The 21,884-nt window shown below is 39.6% G+C and overlaps 1 protein-coding gene across 6 annotated transcripts in view; it reads left to right on the forward strand.

Annotated features, from left to right (window-relative positions):
- Positions 1-21,884, forward strand: part of LOC129628556 (prolyl 4-hydroxylase subunit alpha-2-like) — a 162,900-nt gene that overhangs the window by 96,167 nt on the left and 44,849 nt on the right. For 2 of the 6 annotated variants that reach the window (XM_055548028.1, XM_055548023.1), the window contains exons 10-11: positions 10,847-10,915; positions 11,434-11,530. In XM_055548028.1, the coding sequence (XP_055404003.1) occupies positions 10,847-10,915; positions 11,434-11,530 (166 nt within the window). Of the gene's footprint in view, positions 1-6,211; positions 6,819-10,846; positions 10,916-11,433; positions 11,531-21,884 lie in introns of those variants that run through there. The other 4 variants (XM_055548035.1, XM_055548040.1, XR_008702831.1 and 1 more) reach the window with 3 other exon arrangements.

Here is a 21,884-nt window from a genome sequence, read left to right on the forward strand (position 1 = left end):
GAAATAAAAAAGGAAATCAAAACAGGCATAGCAACAAATGAAAATGAAAACATGACAACCCAAAACCTATGGGATTCAGTAAAAGTAGTGCTAAGGGGAAGGTTCATAGCAATACAAGCTTACCTCAAGAAACAACAGCAAAATCACATAAATAACCTTAATTTTACACTTAAAGCAACTAGACAAAGAAGAAATGAAGAAACTCAGAGTTTGTAGAAGGAAAGAAATCATTAAAATTAGAGCAGAAATAAATGAAAAAGAAACAAAGGAGACTATAGCAAAAATCAACTAAACTAAAAGCTGGTTCTTTGAGAAGATAAATAGACAAACTATTACCCAGACTCAGCAAGAAAAAGAGGGAGAAGAATCAAATCAACAAAATTGGAAATGAAACTGGAGAAATCACAACAGACAACACAGAAGTAAAAAGGCTCATAAGAGACTACTATCAGGAACTATTTTATGTCAATAAAATGGACAACTTGGAAGAAATGGGCTAATTCTTAAGTATAACTTCCAAAAATGAACCAGGAAGAAATAAAAAATCTTAACAGACCTATCACAAGCATGGAAATTGAAACTATAATCAAAAATCTTCCAACAAACAAAAGCCTAGGTTCAGATAGCATCACAGGTAAATTTTACCAAAAATTTAGAGAAGAGCTGACACCTATCCCACTCAAACCCTTCCAGAAAATTGCAGAGGAAGGTAAATTCCCAAACTCATTCTATGAGGCCACCATCACCCTAATACCAAAAATGCCACAGACAAAGATACCACAAAAAAAGAAAACTACAGGCCAATATTACTGATGAACATAGATGCAAAAATCCTCAACAAAATTCTAGCAAACAGAATCCAACAACATATTAAAGAGATCATACATCATGACCAAGTGGGCTTTATTCCAGAGATGCAAGGATTCTTCAATATTTGCAAACCAGTCATTGTGATACACCACATTAACAAAGGATAAAAACCATGTGATTATCTCAATAGATGCAGAGAAAGCCTTTGACAAAATTCAACACCCACTTATGAAAACTCACTGGAAAGCAGGCACAGAAGGAATATACCTCAACATAATAGAAGCCATATATGATAAACCCACAGCAAACATTATCCTCAATGGTGAAAAATGAAAGCATTTCCCCTAAAGGAACAAGACAAAGGTGCCTACTCTCACCATTGCTATTCAACATGGTTTTGGAAGTTTTAGCCACAGCCATCAGAGAAGAAAAAGAAATAAAAAGAATCCAGACTGGGAAAGAAGACATAAAACTATCACTATTTGCAGATGACATGATCCTGTACATAGAAAACCCTAAAGACACCACCAGAAAATTACTAGAGCTAATCAATGAATGTGGTAAAGTTGCAGGATATAAAATTAACACACATAAATCCCTTGCATTGCTATACACTAACAATGAGAAAACAGAGAAATTTAGGAAACAATCTCATTCACCATTGTGATGAAAAGAATAAAATACTTAGGAATAAATGGTAAAGAAACAAAAGACCTATATATAGAAAACTATAAAACACTGATGAAAGAAATCAAAGATGACACAAATAGATGGAAAAATATACCATGTTCATGAATCGGAAGAATCAATATAGTGAAAATGAGTATACTACCCAAAGCAATCTATAGATTCAATGCAATCCCTATCTAGCTACCAATGGCATTTTCCACAGAACTGAGTACAAATAATTTCACAATTTGTATGGAAATACAAAAACCTCGAATAGCCAAAGAAATCTTGAGAAAGAAGAATGGAACTGGAGGAATCAACCTGCCTGACTTCAGACTATACTACGAAGCTGTGGTCATCAAGACAGTATGGTACTGGCAGAAAGACAGAAATATAGGTCAGTGGAACAAAATAGAAAGCCCAGAGATAAATTCACACACCTGTGGACACCTTATCTTTGACAAAGGAGGCAAAAATGTACAATGGAGAAAAAATCTCTTTAACAAGTGGTGCTGGGAAAACTGGTCAACCACCTGTAAAAGAATGAAATTAGAACACTTTCTAACACTATACACAAACATAAAGTCAAAATGGATTAAAGATCTAAATGTAAGACCAGAAACTATAAAACTCCTAGAGGAAAACATAGGCAGAACACTCTCTGACATAAATCACAGCAGGATCCTCTATGACCCACCTCCCAGAGTAATGGAACTAAAAGCAAAAATAAACCAGTGGGACATAATTAAAAGCTTTTGCACAACGAAGGAAACTATAAGAAAGGTGAAAAGACAGCCTTCAGAATGGGAGAAGATAATAACAAATGAAGCAACTGAAATCTCAAAAATATACAAGCAGCTCATGCAGCTCAATACCAGAAAAGTAAATGAGCCAATCAAAAAATGTGCCAAAGGACTCAACAGACATTTCTCCAAAGAAGACATACAGGTGGCTAACAAACACATGACAAGATGCTCAGTATCACTCATTATCAGAGAAATGCAAATCAAAACCACAATGAAGTACCATCTCACACCAGTCAGAATGGCTGCTATCAAAAAGTCTACAAACAGTGAATGCTGGAGAGGGTGTGGAGAAAGGGGAAGCCTCTTTCACTGTTGGTGTGAATGCAAACTAGTACAGCCACTATGGAGAACAGTGTGGAGATTCCTTAAAAAACTGGAAATAGAACTGCCATACGACCCGGCAATCCCACTGTTGGGCATACACACCAAGGAAACCAGAATTGAAAGAGACATGTGTACTGCAATGTTCATCACAGCACTGTTTACAATAGCCAGGACATGGAAGCAACCTAGATGTCCATCGGCAGACAAATGGATAAGAAAGCTGTGGTACATATACACAATGGAATATGACTCAGCTATTAAAAATAACACATTTGAATCAGTTCTAATAAGGTAGATGAAACTGGAGCCTATTATACAGAATGAAATAAGTCAGAAAGAAGAACACCAATACAATATATTAACACATATATATGGAATTAAGAAAGACGGTAATGACAACCCTATACACTAGACAGCAAAAGAGACACAGATATATATAAAAGACTTTTTGGATTCTGTGGGAGAAGGCAAGGGTGGGATGATTTGAGAGAATAGCATTGGAATCTGTATATTACCATATGTGAAATAGATGACCAGTCCACATTCGATACATGAAACAGGGCACTCAAAGCTGGTGCACTGGCACAACCCAGAGGGATGGAATGAGAAGGGAGGTGAGAGGAGGGGTTCGGGATGGGGGACACACATACACCTGTGGCTGATTCATGTCCATGTATGGCAAAAACCACCACATTATTGAAAAGTAATTAGCCTCCAGTTTAAATAAATTTTTTTTTTTAATTTTATTTTATTTTTAAACTTTACATAACTGTATTAGATTTGCCAAATATCAAAATGAATCCGCCACAGGTTTACATGTGTTCCCCATCCTGAACCCTCCTCCCTCCTCCCTCCCCATTCCATCCCTCTGGGTCGTCCCAGTGCACCAGCCCCAAGCATCCAGTATCGTGCATCGAACCTGGACTGGCAACTCATTTCATACATGATATTTTACATGTTTCAATGCCATTCTCCCAAATCTTCCCACCCTCTCCCTCTCCCACAGAGTCCATAAGACTGTTCTATATTTTTAAAGTGGGCAGAAGAACTGAATAGACATTTTTCCAAAGAGGAAATGAAGATGGCTAGCAGGCACGTGAAAAAATGCTCAGTGTGACTAATCCTCAGGGAAATGCAAAACAAAACCACAGTGAGATAGTATCTCACACCTGTTAGAACAGCCATCATCAATAAGAACACAAATAGCACATGTTGGCAAGGATATGGAGAAAAGGGAACCTCCTGCTGTTGGTATGAATATAAATTGTTGCAGCCACTATGGAAAACAGAATGGATATTCAAGGTTTTTTGTATTTCCATACAAATTGTGAAATTATTTGTTCTAGCTCTGTGAAGAATACTGTTGGTAGCTTGATAGGGATTGCATTGAATCTATAAATTGCTTTGGGCAGTATACTCATTTTCACTATATTGATTCTTCCAATCCATGAACATGGTATATTTCTCCATCTATTAGTGTCCTCTTTAGTTTCTTTCACCAGTGTTTTATAGTTTTCTATATATAGGTCTTTAGTTTCTTTAGGTAAATATATTCCTAAGTATTTTATTCTTTCCGTTGCAATGGTGAATGGAATTGTTTCCTTAATTTCTCTTTCTGTTTTCTCATTATTAGTGTATAGGAATGCAAGGGATTTCTGTGTGTTGATTTTATATCCTGCAACTTTACTATAGTCATTGATTAGTTCTAGTAATTTTCTGGTGGAGTCTTTAGGGTTTTCTATGTAGAGGATCATGTCATCTGCAAATAGTGAGAGCTTTACTTCTTCTTTTCCAATTTGGATTCCTTTTATTTCTTTTTCTGCTCTGATTGCTGTGGCCAAAACTTCCAAAACTATGTTGAATAGTAATGGTGCAAGTGGGCACCCTTGTCTTGTTCCTGACTTTAGAGGAAATGCTTTCAATTTTTCACCATTGAGGATAATGTTTGCTGTGGGTTTGTCATATATAGTTTTTATTATGTTGAGGTATGTTCCTTCTATTCCTGCTTTCTGGAGAGTTTTTATCATAAATGGATGTTGAATTTTGTCAAAGGCTTTCTCTGCATCTATTGAGATAATCATATGGTTTTTATTTTTCAATTTGTTAATGTGGTGTATTACATTGATTGATTTGCGGATACTGAAGAATCCTTGCATCCCTGGGATAAAGCCCACTTGGTCATGGTGTATGATCTTTTTAATGTGTTGTTGGATTCTGATTGCTAGAATTTTGTTAAGGATTTTTGCATCTATGTTCATCAGTGATATTGGCCTGTAGTTTTCTTTTTTTGTGGGATCTTTGTCAGGTTTTGGTATTAGGGTGATGGTGGGCTCATAGAATGAGTTTGGAAGTTTACCTTCCTCTGCAATTTTCTGGAAGAGTTTGAGCAGGATAGGTGTTAGCTCTTCTCTAAATTTTTGGTAGAATTCAGCTGTGAAGCCATCTGGACCTGGGCTTTTGTTTGCTGGAAGATTTTTGATTACAGTTTCAATTTCCGTGCTTGTGATGGGTCTGTTAAGATTTTCTATTTCTTCCTGGTCCAGTTTTGGAAAGTTGTACTTTTCTAAGAATTTGTCCATTTCTTCCACATTGTCCATTTTATTGGCATATAATTGTTGATAGTAGTCTCTTATGATCCTTTGTATTTCTGTGTTGTTTGTTGTGATCTCTCCATTTTCATTTCTGATTTTATTGATTTGATTTTTCTCCCTTTGTTTCTTGATGAGTCTGGCTAATGGTTTGTCAGTTTTATTTATCCTTTCAAAGAACCAGCTTTTGGCTTTGTTGATTTTTGCTGTGGTCTCTTTTGTTTCTTTTGCATTTATTTCTGCCCTAATTTTTAAGATTTTTTTCCTTCTACTAACCCTGGGGTTCTTCATTTCTTCCTTTTATTAGTTGCTTTAGGTGTAGAGTTAGGTTATTTATTTGACTTTTTTCTTGTTTCTTGAGGTATGCCTGTATTGCTATGAACTTTCCCCTTAGGGCTACTTTTACAGTGTCCCATAGGTTTTGGGTTGTTGTGTTTTCATTTTCATTCGTTTCTATGCAAATTTTGATTTCTTTTTTGATTTCTTCTGTGATTTGTTGGTTATTCAGCAGCATGTTGTTCAGCCTCCATATGTTGGAATTTTTAATAGTTTTTCTCCTGTAATTGAGATCTAATCTTACTGCATTGTGGTCAGAAAAGATGCTTGGAATGATTTCAATTTTTTTGAATTTACCAAGGCTAGCTTTATGGCCCAGGATGTGATCTATCCTGGAGAAGGTTCCATGTGCACTTGAGAAAAAGGTGAAATTCATTGTTTTGGGATGAAATGTCCTATAGATATCAGTTAGGTCTAACTGGTCTATTGTATCGTTTAAAGTTTGTATTTCCTTGTTAATTTTCTGTTTAGTTGAGCTATCCATAGGTGTGAGTGGGGTATTAAAGTCTCCCACTATTATTGTGTTATTGTTAATTTCTCCTTTCATACTTGTTAGCATTTGTCTTACATACTGCGGTGCTCCCGTGTTGGGTGCATATATATTTATAATTGTTATATCTTCTTCTTGGATTGATCCTTTGATCATTATGTAGTGACCTTCTTTGTCTCTTTTCACAGCCTTTGGCGATCTTGAGAAAGAAGAATGGAACTGGAGGAATCAACCTACCTAACTTCAGGCTCTACTACAAAGCCGCAGTTATCAAGACAGTATGGTACTGGCACAAAGACAGGAATATAGATCAATGGAACAAAATAGAAAGCCCAGAGATAAATCCACACACATATGGACACCTTATCTTTGACAAAGGAGGCAAGAATATACAATGGATTAAAGACAATCTCTTTAACAAGTGGTGCTGGGAAATCTGGTCAACCACTTGTAAAAGAATGAAACTAGAACACTTTCTAACACCATACACAAAAATAAACTCAAAATGGATTAAAGATCTCAACGTAAGACCAGAAACTATAAAACTCCTAGAGGAGAACATAGGCAAAACACTTTCTGACATACATCACAGCAGGATCCTCTATGACCCACCTCCCAGAAATATTGGAAATAAAAACAAAAATAAACAAATGGGACCTAATTAAACTTAAAAGCTTCTGCACATCAAAGGAAACTATTAGCAAGGTGAAAAGACAGCCTTCAGAATGGGAGAAGATAATAGCAAATGAAGCAACTGACAAACAACTAATCTCAAGAATATACAAGCAACTCCTACAGCTCAACTCCAGAAAAATAAATGACCCAATCAAAAAATGGGCCAAAGAACTAAACAGACATTTCTCCAAAGAAGACATACAGATGGCTAACAAACACATGAAAAGATGCTCAACATCACTCATTATCAGAAAAATGCAAATCAAAACCACTATGAGGTACCATTTCACACCAGTCAGAAGGGCTGCAATCCAAAAGTCTACAAGTAATAAATGCTGGAGAGGGTGTGGAGGAAAGGGAACCCTCTTACACTGTTGGTGGGAATGCAAACTAGTACAGCCACTATGGAGAACAGTGTGGAGATTCCTTAAAAAACTGGAAATAGAACTGCCTTATGATCCAGCAATCCCACTGCTGGGCATACACACTGAGGAAACCAGAAGGGAAAGAGACACGTGTACCCCAATGTTCATCGCAGCACTGTTTATAACAGCCAGGACATGGAAGCAACCTAGATGTCCATCAGCAGATGAATGGATAAGAAAGCTGTGGTACATATACACAATGGAGTATTACTCGGCCATTAAAAAGAATACATTTGAATCAGTTCTAATGAGGTGGATGAAACTGGAGCCTATTATACAGAGTGAAGTAAGCCAGAAAGAAAAACACCAATACAGTATACTAACGCATATATATGGAATTTAGAAAGATGGTAACAATAACCCTGTGTACGAGACAGCAAAAGAGACACTGATGTATAGAACAGTCTTATGGACTCTGTGGGAGAGGGAGAGGGTGGGAAGATTTGGGAGAATGGCATTGAAACATGTAAAATATCATGTATGAAATGAGTTGCCAGTCCAGGTTCAATGCACGATACTGGATGCTTGGGGCTGGTGCACTGGGACCACCCAGAGGGATGGTATGGGAAGGGAGGAGGGAGGAGGGTTCAGGATGGGGAACACATGTATACCTGAGGCGGATTCATTTTGATATTTGGCAAAACTAATACAATTTTGTAAAGTTTAAAAATAAAAAATAAATAAATAAATAAAAGGAAAACAGAATGGAGATGTCTGAAAATCATTATTTTTTTAATGACTTATTTCCTTTGTGACTCAGCAATTCCACTTTTGAGTATATATCTGAAAAAAGCAAAAATGCTAATTCAAAAAGATACATACACCCTGGTTCATAGTTTATAGAAACATTATTTACAATTGCCAAGGTATGGAAGCAACCTAAATTCCCAAACAGATGAACAGATAAAGAAGATGTGGTATATATGTACAATAAACTACTACTCAGACTCAAAAAAGAACAGAATTTTGCCATTTGTAGCAATATGGATGAACTTGGAGGACAGTATGCTAAGTGAAATAAGTCAGACAAAGACAAACACTGTATGATATCACTTACATATGGAATCTAAAAAAATAAGCTAGTCAATGTGACAGAAAAGAAGCAAACTTAGAGATATAGAGAGCAAACTTGTGATTACCAGTGGGGAAAGGGAAGGGAAGAGGGGAAAAGGGGTAAGGGATTAAGAGGTACAAGCTATTAGGTATATAATAAGCTACAGGGATAAGTGTTACAACATATGGAATATAGCCAGCATTTTATAATATGACTGTGAAGAAGGCTGAGCGCCGAAATATTGATGCTTTTGAACTGTAGTGTTGGAGAAGACTCTTGAGAGTCCCTTGGACTGCAAGGAGATCCAACCAGTCCATTCTGAAGGAGATCGGCCCTGGGATTTCTTTGGAAGGAATGATACTAAAGCTTTAACTCCAGTACTTTGGCCACCTCATGCGAAGAGTTGACTCACTGCCAAAGACCCTGATGCTGGGAGGGATTGGGGGCAAGAGGAGAAGGGGACGACAGAGGATGAGATGGATGGATGGCATCACTGACTCGATGGATATGAGTCTGAGTGAACTCCGGGAATTGGTGATGGACAGGGAGGCCTGGCGTGCTGCGATTCATGGGGTCGCAAAGGGTCGGACATGACTGAGCGACTGATCTGATCTGATCTGATAAATGGAGTATAACCTTTAAAAATGGTGAATCACTCTGTTGAACACCTGTAACTTAAATATTATACAACCTTGTGGCTCAGCTGGTAAAGAATCCGCCTGCAAGGTGGGAGACCTGGGTTCTTTCCCTGGGTTGGGAAGATCCCCTAGAGAAGGAAAAGGCTACCCACTCTAGTATTCTGGCCTGGAGAAGTCCATGCACTGTATAATCCATGAGGTCACAAAGAGTTGGACACAACTGAGTGACTTTTCACAACTGTGCTTCCATTTTAAATAAGTAAAGGGCTGGATTAGCTGGCTGAGAAGTATGGAGTGAGCTCTGGTTTAAGTATGTTCCACTTGAACTCTGCCACTGACTCCTTTCGAGATCAGACACCAGTAGACGTGACTGATAGACATCAGAGACTCCCAATATTGATCTCTGGCCTCATCTTTCTCTCATGACCCCTTCCAAGTGAATGGCTACTGTAGTCAGCCCTTCTTGACCGATGGGATGTGTCAGTTCAGTTCAGTCGCTCGGTCGTGTCCGACTCTTTGCGACCCCATAAATCACAGCACACCAGGCCTCCCTGTCCATCACCAACTCCTGGAGTTCACTCAAACTCATGTCCATCGAGTCGGTGATGCCATCCAGTCATCTCATCCTCTGTCATCCCCTTCTCTTCCTGCCCCCAATCCCTTGTTCCAGAAAAACATCTATTTCTGCTTTACTGACTATGCCAAAGCCTTTGACTGTGTGGATCGCAATAAACTGTGGACAATCCTGAAAGATGGGAATACCAGACCACCTGACCTGCCTCTTGAGAAACCTATATGCAGGTCAGGAAGCAACAGTTAGAAATGGACATGGAACAACAGACTGGTTCCAAAAAGGAAAAGGAGTACGTCAAGGCTGTATATTGTCACCCTGTTTATTTAACTTATATGCAGAGTACATCATGAGAAACGCTGGGCTGGAAGAAGCACAAGCTAGAATCAAGATTGCCGGGAGAAATATCAATAACCTCAGATATGCAGATGACACCACCCTTATGGCAGAAAGTGAAAAGGAACTAAAAAGCCTCTTGATGAAAGTGAAAGAGGAGAGTGAAAAAGTGGCCTTAAAGTTCAACATTCAGAAAACTAAGATCATAGCATCTGGTCCCATCACTTCATGGGAAATAGATGGGGAAACAGTGGAAACAGTGTCAGACTTTATTTTTTTGGGCTCCAAAATCACTGCAGATGGTGATTGCAGCCATAAAATTAAAACACACTCCTTGGAAGGGAAATTATGACCAACCTAGATAGTATATTGAAAAGCAGAGATATCACTTTGCCAACAAAGGTCCATCTAGTCAAGGCTATGGTTTTTCCAGTGGTCATGTATGGATGTGAGAGTTGGACTGTGAAGAAAGCTGAGCGCTGAAGAATTGATGCTTTTGAACTGTGGTGTTGGAGAAGACTCTTTAGAGTCCCTTGGACTGCAAGGAGATCCAACCAGTCCATCCTAAAGGAGATCAGTCCTGGGTGTTCATTGGAAGGACTGATGCTGAAGCTGAAACTCCAGTACTTTGGCCACCTCATGGGAAGAGTTGACTCATTGGGATGTGTCAGGCAGAAGCAAAGTTGAGAACCACAGTACATAACTGGGAGCTCCAACTGTGAGGCTGGGAATGTATACACCTATTTTTTTTTTTAATCACTGTTCCAGAGTTGGAAAATTTTTTTTTACTGTGTAGCAGGTGCTTATGAATTCTTGCAGAGAAAAGAATGAGTACCTTTGACTGGTTGAGTAGTTCAAGAAATAGAGGAGTCAGGACTGGGTAAAAGACCCACACAGAAAGTGTTAACAGAAACAAACTTGTTGCTCTATGAAACAGTTCCCCTTTCTCGAAAGAGAACAGTACCAGAAATGTTTGCCCAATTTGATCTTTACTGAGACCTGACCATGGGTGATAGGGAAAAAAGAACAGCTTGTTGTGTTCTGGATCCTTCCCAAATCAAGCAGGATATAGAGTCTAAGAGCCTTGAGTGAGAAGGGCCAACTACTATGCTTTGTTTTCACAGATGAGTGATGTAGAAGCTGGTGGTGCCACTGTCATCCCATACCTGGGGGCTATGATTTCACCCAAGAAGGTAATTTCTGTTCTTTGTAGGTCACTGGTTGCTTCAGGGCACAGGACTTGTTCATTTCCCTGCTTCATTCCTTAGCTTGCTTTACTGTGACTGTGGTGGTGTCAGGAACTAACTTTCTACCTGGACTACAATCTTTTGGCCCCTACTTTGGGAAAAGGTATAGGAGATCCTTCAAGGAAGGGTGGGTTTCCAGATGTTCACCACATCATAAGGGGTGGGTACTGCCTGCATAATGCCCGTGGAGTCCTAGAGCTCTGTGCCCTTATACTTTGGTGAGAGTGTTTCCTTTCAGATTGGAGTTTCAGAAGTACTCCATGGTCAGGTCCCAGAGACCATGTGAAACTGGAGTGGTGGCTATATAGGTAGCTGACGACTTTCTCTGAATAAAAATAAGTCATGTACTTACCACAAGTGGCATCTCTTTTGGGGTTCAAAATTTGTGTCTTCCAAGGACTGTTTCTGATTTGTTCCTTCAAAACCAGCAACAGTATATGTTCTGATAAGCCCTCTCTTTCCAGGGGACAGCCATATTCTGGTATAACCTTCTGCGGAGTGGGAAAGGCAACCACCTAACAAAACATGCTGCCTGTCCTGTGCTTGTGGGCTGCAAGTGGGGTGAGTGATACAAGATGTGAGGTTAGCCATTGTGACCTCATACTAGGTTTTGGTGGTCAATCTTAGACTCTGTGCTGGGAATGAACAGCTGCCATGTTCTTATGAAGGCAAGACAATTTCCTTGTATAGAATTTTCTACACTAACTACTTTAGAGCCTTCTTTCAGCATGTAGCTCTCTACCCACTTAGTTTGTTGAGAATATTAAAACAATTGATTTGAGTTTCCCTTGAACATTCTCAGAATACTATGGGAAGCTTGTGGAGACTTCTTGAATATGGCTGTCAAGAGGAATGGGCTCTGGCAAGGGTTCTGAGATTGCAGTCAGGGAGAACTGGAATCAGAGATGGGGAAAGGGGTCTCAAGCAAGCAAAGCCCATATGGATCAAGGCTCAGGCTAAAAGCAGCATTGTAGGTGTGGAGACAGGCTGCCTTTGTCTCTTGCATGAAAAGAGGCCTTAGCACAGGGGTCAAGAGATGAAGGTCAAGACTGGGACCAAACCATGGAGGCTGAAATTTGAGCTTTGTTCTGGAAGCAGCTGTGGTGAGCAGTGGAGAGGCTCGAAGCAGGTTGTGACAGGAAGTGATCACAAAGAGAAGAATTTATAGCCCTCTTAGAGAATTATGGGGATAAGTAATGATAGGTTCATGGAAAATTAAGCAAATTAAAAAGAAAATGAGACAATTGCTGACCTCAGGAAAAAGAAAAAGTTGTACAAGAAAGGAAATAGAAGTATAGTTGAGCATTGAAGAAAGTGGGGATTAGGAGTACTGACCCTCAGCACAGTTTGAAATCTGCATATAATTTATAGTTGGTCCTCTGTGTACATGATTCCTTCATATCTGTGATTCTACATTAGTGGATTCAACTGACTGTGGGGTTGTATAGTACTATAGTATTTAAACTGTTTTAAAAAAATCCACATATAAATGGACCTGTGTGGTTCAAGAATCACCTGTTTTATTTATTAGATGGCTTAGGTATGAGCAGTATTTACATAAATGACATAATAATGTGAACACTAAATTTAACTCAACTTGTAATTTAACTGTATTGGGAGATTAGGAGTGTGAAATTGGTATTTGAAGAGTAGTGTAAAAAACTTCCAAATCTCCATCTTCCATGGTAGACTTATCAACATATAAGATCTAAAATTGAAAGAAATAGCACTGCAAGTATGTTATTTAGAAAACTAAAGATAAATATCAGAAGAAACAGCTAAAGGAGTTGAATGTCCTCTGGAAGTGGGAATTGGTGGTGAGAAGGGATAAGTAGATAAGGAGATTGCTGTGTAACACTGTAATTCTTGTGGAACAGTTTGACTTTTCCAAAAACGTATATGTATTGCTTTAAATATTAAGTATTATAAATTATATTTTAAAGTATTATGACTTCATTAATGCATTAAAATCAATTTTTAGAATTCATTATGAATGCATCTATATTGAGAAATGAAATCATGATTCATGAGCCTTTAAGGCACAGCTTTAAGTAATAGACTATGCTAACACCAACTGTGCTTCCTAAGATTGGTCCACTTGCCAGAGCCCCTGAGGTTGGCGTCTAGGCCTTCCACAGTCTTAACCTCCAGCTTCATCTCCTCTCTCTCAATTTCCACCCTCCACATCCCAGCAATATCAAGCTTGTTGGGGTCCTTGACACACACCAGCATGGATCATGCCTGCTCTCTTTCTCATCCTGTTTCCACTTCCCAGACCCCCCTTGGTATAAGGAACCACTTGCTCTGTCCATTTTATTCCCTGAGTAATTCCTATTCAGCTTTCTGTCCCAGCTCTAGGGTTTCCTCTTCCTGAACATGGTTAGATGCTCTTTAGCTCTATTTCTGTAGCAGCCTACACACATATGTCTTGTGCTACTGACAGACTTTTATACAGTTATATCTTTCCCTCACCAGTTCATAAGCAACTTGATGCCCAAAACCAAGTCTTACTCATTTCTGACTCCCAGGCCCAGTGTAGGAGTCATCATGAAGGCATCATTCATTTTGGCTGCTGGACTAATCTATTTATTTCTGTCCATTCTCCAGTAAGTGGTTCTATAAATGAGGGCAGGAATTCTTGAGGCCGTGTGAATCAACAGAAGTTGACTGTCATCCTTTTCTGCCCTTTGCCTTCCTGGCCCCACAACCCATGTTGTCTTCAGATTCAATGTGGCAGACCCTCCTCATGTTCCAGTCCCATCAGGCAGGTCTTTGGAGGCATGAATATTTGTGTGGAGTAAAGAGTGGACTGGGGAATGTCCTGGGTGACCTTGGTCCCAGCCTCTCTGGCCAGCCTGTGCTATCTCTGGCTGCTCAGGTAGGGTTGGAGCAGAGTCAGGTGGTCTGGCACATAGCAAGTTACTTTTGTACTTCAGATGTTTTAGATGTGAGATGTTTCAGTGAACCAAAGTTCTAATATCTTGTTTACATGCTTGTTTTTATGAAATTTCTATTACTGTGGCTTTGACCAAAAAATAAAATGTCCCTCCCTGCCAGAAGCCTTGAAGAGCTTTATTTAGACTATATATATTTTAAGATGTGGAGCTTTTACCAAGTTTACCATTTCCTATGCATCCTCTCTGTTCAGAGAGAATCTGGATAATGAATACTTGAGAGGCAAACTCTGATGTTAGGTTCTAGACAAGGTTTCCCACTTATTTTTCCTCTAAGCATCAATGTCCTTTCTGGGAAGTGAGTGAGTCAATCTCCTTGCATCTCAGAGAACATAGAGATCATGTATGCCCATGGTTGTAATGCTGTTATAATTTGAAATTTCTTACTTTAAAAATTTGAAATATATACCCAGAATTGTTTGTGATACATAGATGTACAGTTTAAAGACTATGAAAGTGAGCATGAGCACCCATGTCACCATCTGGGTTAGAGAAGAGATTATTTTCAAACTTATACCTCAGGAGCCCCTGTGAGCCTCTCTGATCCCATCTCTGACCTGCCCTCAGTACCTCGGTGGTAACCACTGCCTAGTGATCTGTGGTAGTCATGCCTTTGCTTTTGTTTGTAGTTTTACTATCAAGGTCTGTATGCCTACATAAATAGTAGTTATTTTGCTTTCCCTGATATTGAACTTTTTGTAGTGAAATCAAGAGTATATCTTGGGAGGTGTTTGGGTTATTTTATTTGATAGTTATTTGTAGGATTCATTCATGTTGTGCAGCTGTAATTTATGTTAATTTTTATAGTTCACTTTTGTTAGCATCTATCATAGGATACTATATAATATACTGATACACTGTTGATAGACATTTAGGCAGGTTTCAGTCTTTAATGAATAAGGCTGTCATTGCATTTTTATACATGATTTCTGGTACAAATAAACACATTTCTGTAGAATATATATCTAGAAGTGGAAATGCTGAATCTCAGTAGATGAGTCTTCAACTTTACTAGTATAATATATTATAGAGTGGTTGAGCACATTGCTACTAGGAGTAAGAGCTGTTATCCAAACTTTCTCCAATATCTGGTCTTGTCATATACTTGGATTTTAGCTAGTTTATTATATGTATAGTATTATCTATGTTAACATGATTATAGCTTTGGCTCCATCCCTTCATTCTTTTTGGAGTTATTTCTCTACTGATGTCCAGTAGCATATTGGGCACCTACTGACCTGGGGAGTTCCTCTTTCAGTATCCTATCATTTTGCCTTTTCATACTGTTCAGGGGGTTCTCAAGGCAAGAATACTGAAGTGGTTTGCCATTCCCTTCTCCAGTGGACCACATTCTGTCAGATCTCTCCACCATGACCTGCCCATCTTGGGTGGCCTGACAGGGCATGGCTTAGTTTCATTGAGTTAGACAAGGCTGTGGTCCTCGTGTGATTAGATTGACTGGTTTTCTGTGATTATGGTTTCAGTGTGTCTGCCCTCTGATGCCTCTTGCAACACCTACCGTCTTTCTTGGGTTTCTCTTACCTTGGATGTGGGGTATCTCTTCATGGCTGCTCCAGCAAGGTGCAGCCACTGCGCCTTACCTTGGACAAGGGGTATCTCCTCACCGCTGCCCCTCCTGACCTTGAACGTGGAGTAGTTCCTCTAGGCCCTCTCTGCCGCCAGCCTTGACCTTGGGCAGGGGGTAGCTCCTTCTGGCTGCCACCCCTGACCTCGGACGTGGGGTGGCTCCTCTCAGCCGTGCTTGTGCGCCGTCGCAGCGCCACCCACGCTTGTGTGCCAGTCGCAGCGCATAGAGGAAAACAACAGAATGAGGAAGACTAGAGATCTCTTCAAGAAAATTAGAGATACCAAGGGGACATTTCATGCAAAGATGGGCTTGATAAAGGACAGAAATGGTATGGACCTAACAGAAGCAGAAGGTATTAAGAAGAGGTGGCAAGAATACACAGAACTGTACAAAAAAGATCTTCATGACCAAGATAATCACGATGGTATGATCACTCACCTAGAGCCAGACATCCTGGAATGTGAAGTCAAGTGGGCCTTAGAAAGCATCACTACGAAGAAAGCTAGTGGAGGTGATGGAATTCCAGTTGAGCTATTTCAAATCCTGAAAGATGATACTGTGAAAGTGCCGCATTCAATATGCCAGCAAATGTGGAAAACTCAGCAGTGGCCACAGGACTGGAAAAGGTCAGTTTTCATTCCAGTCCCAAAGAAAGGCAATGCCAAAGAATGCTCAAACTACCGCACAATTGCACTCATCTCACAGGCTAGTAAAGTAATGCTCAAAATTCTCCAAGCCAGGCTTCAGCAATATGTGAACTGTGAACTTCCAGATGTTCAAGCTGGTTTTAGAAAAGGCAGAGGAACCAGAGATCAAATTGCCAACATCCGCTGGATCATGGAAAACGCAAGAGAGTTCCAGAAAAACATCTATTTCTGCTTTATTGACTATGCCAAAGCCTTTGACTGTGTGGATCACAATAAACTGTGGAAAATCCTGAAAGAGATGGGAATACCAGACTACCTATCTGCCTCTTGAGAAACCTATATGCAGGTCAGGAAGCAACAGTTAGAAGTGGACATGGAACAACAGACTGGTTCCAAAAGGGAAAAGGAGTACGTCAAGGCTGTTTATTGTCACCCTGCTTATTTAACTTATATGCAGAGTACATCATGAGAAACGCTGGGCTGGAAAAAGCACAGGCTGGAATTAAGATTGCCGGGAGAAATATCAATAGCCTCAGATATGCAGATGACACCACCCTTATGGCAGAAAGTGAAGAAGAACTAAAGAGCTTCTTGATGAAAGTGAAAGAGGAGAGTGAAAAAGTTGGCTTAAAGCTCAACATTCAGAAAACGAAGATCATGGCATCTGGTCCCATCACTTCATGGGAAATAGATGGGGAAACAGTGGAAACGGTGGGAGACTTTATTTTTTTGGGCTCCAAAATCACTGCAGATGGTGATTGCAGCCATGAAATTAAAAGACGCTTACTCCTTGGAAGAAAAGTTATGACCAACCTAGATAGCATATTGAAAAGCAGAGACATTACTTTGCCAACAAAGGTCCGTCTAGTCAAGGCTATGGTTTTTCCTGTGGTCGTGTATGGATGTGAGAGTTGGACTGTGAAGAAAGCTGAGCGCCGAAGAATTGATGCTTTTGAACTGTGGTGTTGGAGAAGACTCTTGAGAGTCCCTTGGACTGCAAGGAGATCCAACCAGTCCATTCTGAAGGAGATTAGTCCTGGGTGTTCTTTGGAAGGACTTTGGAAGCATCTTTGATGCTAAAGCTGAAACTTCAGTACTTTGGCCACCTCATGCAAAGAGTTGACTCATTGGAAAAGACTCTGATGCTGGGAGGGATTGGGGGCAGGAGGAAAAGGGGACGACAGAGGATGAGATGGCTGGATGGCATCACCGACTCGATGGATGTGAGTTTGAGTAAACTCCGGGAGTTGGTGATGGACAGGGAGGCCTGGCGTGCTGCCATTCATGGGGTGGCAAAGAGTCCGACACGACTGAGCAACTGAACTGAACTGAACTGAACATGATTATTAATGGCGTTGAACACTTTCTTGTGTGCTTTTTTTTAGCCTTTGGATTTCATATTTGTGTATTCAGGTCTTTTTCTTACTAATTCATAGAAGTCTTTAATATAATATGGACACAAGCTCTTTGTTGGTTACATGTTTTGAAATATCTTTTTCTAGTTTGTCTTTTTACTCCTAGTTCTGTCTTTTCTTGAACAGAAGTTCTTAATTTCTGTTTCAAGTTTATCAGGCTTTTCCTTTTTGATTTACACTTTGTATGTCTTGTTTACGAAGTTCTTCTGTATCCCAAAATCATAAAGATATTTCTTATATTCTTTTCTAAAAGCATTATAGTCATTTTTTTCATCTGTATCTTTAATTCACCTAGGTTTTATTTTTGTATCTGGTATGAAGTACAGAGATTCTTTTTGCATATTTTATTAGGATAGACTAGGTTTATGCTAGAATAGTAAAATAATCCCTAAATCTCAATGGCTTAATTGTAAAGCCAATTGTCATGCAAAAAGTCACTGATTCTAGGGCAACTGTTACCTATCTGATGCCATACAATCTTCTTCTAGTGCCTTCCACCATCAGAACCTAACAGGAAGCCAGCTAGTAAGGGAATCTGAAAAATAATAGAGTTGCAACTTCTCTGCCAAGAGTGTTCCCTGGATCTGTCTCAGTGGCAGTTCTACAGTTCTAATCCTTGTATACTCAGTATCTGACACTGCCCCCCCAAGTCCATTTTTTTCCAGAGGTTCTATGATTAGCTTCTTCATCTTCCACTGTGCACAGCTTCAGAATCTAGAAAATGTCCTAATGGGTAAACAGGGTGAGTGATTGACTAAGTTCCACACCCCTCCCTCCTAGTCAGTATTCTAAAAAACTACAGTCTAATTTTTATCTTTTAGTGCCCTTTGAGACCACTATGATCTCTGCTGGTTTCTCTGTCTTTTAGCAGTTGCCTGTTGCTGAGTCCTCTATCTGAGTCCTCAGTCTCTTACTGCATGCCTAGATGCATGTAAATGGTCAGTAAATGGTCAGAGGATAAAAGAGATCAGTCTTTTGGCTCACCCACCTGAGATTCATCCTTCCCCAGGATCTGATGCTTAAGCCCTTTTTGCTTCAGCAGTCTGTTGATATCTTCAGAGTTTTAAGAGATTTATCCAGTTTTCATGGTTATTTTTGACATGAAAGTTATTCTACCATAAGCTATTCCATCATAGCTAGGAGTAGAAGTCTCTTGTTCATTTTACTTTTTGAAATTTAATTTCATGTAAAACGAAATACAGATACAGAAAACCTTGCCTTTGATATCTTCCTTTGTTATCTGGTATAACAAGATGTCCCACATTTATCTTAAATATTTCCTGCATTAAGCATGGAATCAGCTATTAAGGACTCTGTTATGTGTTGGTGCCGTCCTGTCAATCTGTGTGGTCCTGGAAACAAACAGAAGATAACCTTAGAGATATGGCACTATTTTTAGTAATCTTTATTAACCTGCTTAGCTTAGTGTTAACATGTTCACTGTGGCACGAAAGAGTTGAGCTTTTCAGTATGGATTTGGTGATGTGCTAGGCATATTACAGTCTGTTATTTCAAACTCACAACTCTTTAGGACAGATATAGAAGCTGAAGGTCAAAAAGTTATATAATGTATCTGAGGTCACAGAGGTTTCATTGCAGGTTAGTGAAAGGCTTGAGAATCAGACCCTGATTTGGAGCTTCCCAAAGCCTTTGCCCTAAAAAAAGTAATTTATATTATTATTCTTTCAACAGTTAATAAAGATTTGATATAGTAGCAAACATAAATACTACATTTACCTTTAAATAATTTGGGATAATGGAAGCAATTTGTAAATAGATACGTAAAGTTTGAGAGGTTTGATCACAGAGAACCTAGTGCTTGAATTTATAACAGAGAACCTATTAATTGAGTAGCACAGTAGAGTGAGGTCTCATTTAATCAGAGAATTGGTACCACATTAGATCTGGGTCTGACAAAAGACAGACAGGTTCTCTTTCTGACTTACTTCATTCTGTATGACAGACTCTAGGTCCATTCACGTCACTGCAAATGATCCAATTTAAATTATTTATGGCTGAGTAATATCCCATTGTATATATGTACCACATCTTTATCCATTCATCTGTCAGTGGGTGGTTAGGTTGCTTGCATGTCCTGGCTGTTGTAAATCTGTCTTTTTGAATTATGGTTTTCTCAGGGTGTATGCCCAGCAATGGGATTGCTGGGTCATGTGGTAGTTCTATGTTTAGTCCATATTCTTCTCCATAGTGAACCATGAACTTCCAGTATTCAAGCTGAATTTAGAAAAGGCAGAGGAACCAGAGATCAAGTTGCAAACATCTGCTGGATCATTGAAAAAGCAAGAAAGTTCCAGAAAAACATCTACTTCTGCTTTATTGACTATGCCAGAGCCTTTGACTGTGTGGATCACAAGAAACTGCAAAATTCCTCAAAAGATGAGAATACCAGACCACCTGCCCTGCCTCCTGAGAAAACTGTAAGCAACAGTAAGAACTAGACATGGAACAACAGACTGGTTCTAAATCAGGAAAGGAGTACATCAAGGCTGTATATTGTCACCCTGCTTATTTAACTTATATGCAGAGTACATCATGTGAAATGCTGGGCTGAATGAAGCACAAGCTGGAATCAAGGTTATTGGGAGAAATATCAATAATCTCAGATATGCAGATGACACCACCCTTAGGCAGAAAGCGAAGAAGAACTAAAGAGCCTCTTGATGAAGGTGAAAGAGGAGAGAGAAAAAGTTGGCTTAAAACTGAACATTCAGAAAACTAAGATCATGGCACCCAGTGCCATCACTTCATGGCAAATAGATGGGGAAACAATGGAAACAGTGAAAAACTTTATTTTGGGGGGCTCCAAAATCATTGCAGATGATGACTGCAGCAATGAAATTAAAAGACGCTTGCTCCTTTGAAGAAAAGCTATGACCTGCCTATACAGCATATTAAAAAGCACAGACATTACTTTGCCAACAAAAGTCTGTCTAGTCAAAGCCATGGTTTTTCCAATAGTCATGTATGGATGTGAGAGTTGGACTATAAAGAAAGCTGAGCGCTGAAGAATTCATGCTTGTGATCTGTGGTGTTGGAGAAGACTCTTGCGAGTCCCTTGGACTGCAAGGAGATCCAACCAGTCCATCCTAAAGGAAATCAGTCCTGGGTATTCATTGGAAGGACTGATGCTGAAGCTGAAACTCCAGTACTTTTGACACTTGATGTGAAGAACTGACTTATGTAAAGACCCTGATGCTGGGAAAGATGGAATGCGGGAGGAGAAAGGGAAGACAGAGGATGAGATGGTTGGATGGCATCGCCAACTCTACAGACATGAGTTTGAGTAAGCTCCAGGAGTTGGTGATGTACAGGGAAGCCTGGCATGCTGCAGTCCATATGGTTGCAGAGTCAGACATGACTGAGTGACTGAACTGAACTGAACAATGAATCTGTAGATTGCTTTGGATTATATAATCATTTTCACAGTATTGATTCTTCCAGTCTAAGAACATGATATATCTCTCCATCTGTTTGATTTCATTCATCAATGAAAGAAATGATTAGAGTTTGGAAGTGAAAAGGCAGAAAAGGATGTCATTCATCTTCTGTTGGTCCACAGGGCCTCAAGAACTCCTGTCCTCACTCATGGAACCACCTAATGGAAACTCCAAATCTAAACTAAACTTAGAAACTAAGAGTTTCTAAATCTAAACTCTAAATCATTTCATCAATGATTTCTTTCATCATTCTTACAGTTTTCTGCATATAGGTCTTTTGTCTCCTTGGGTAGGTTTGCTGCTAAGTCACGTCAGTTGTGTCTGACTCTGTGCGACCCCAGAGACCACAGCCCACCAGGCTCCCTCGTCCCTGGGATTCTCCAGGCAAGAACACTGGAGTGGGTTGCCATTTCCTTCTCCAGTGGATCAAAGTGAAAAGTGCAAGTGAAGTCGCTCAGTCGTGTCCTACTCCTAGCGACCCCATGGACTGCAGTGCACCAGGCTCCTCCGTCCATGGTAATTGCCAGGCAAGAGTACTGGAGTGGGGTGCCATTGCCTTCTTCCTGGGTAGGTTTATCCCTATGTATTTTATTCTTTTTGTTGCAATGATCAATGGTAAATGGGATTATTTCCTTAATTTCTCTTTCTGATACTTTGTTATTAGTATATAGGAATGCAAGAGATTTTGATGTATTAATGTTGTATCCTATGACTTTACTGCATTTCGGACTCTTTTGTTGACCATGATGGCCACTCCATTTCTCCTGAGGGATTCCTGCCCGCAGTAGTAGATATAATGGTCATCTGAGTTAAATTCACCCATTCCAGTCCATTTCAGTTCGCTGATTCCTAG

This window comes from Bubalus kerabau, chromosome 1, assembly GCF_029407905.1.
Source record: "Bubalus kerabau isolate K-KA32 ecotype Philippines breed swamp buffalo chromosome 1, PCC_UOA_SB_1v2, whole genome shotgun sequence".
NCBI lineage: Eukaryota > Metazoa > Chordata > Mammalia > Artiodactyla > Bovidae > Bubalus > Bubalus kerabau.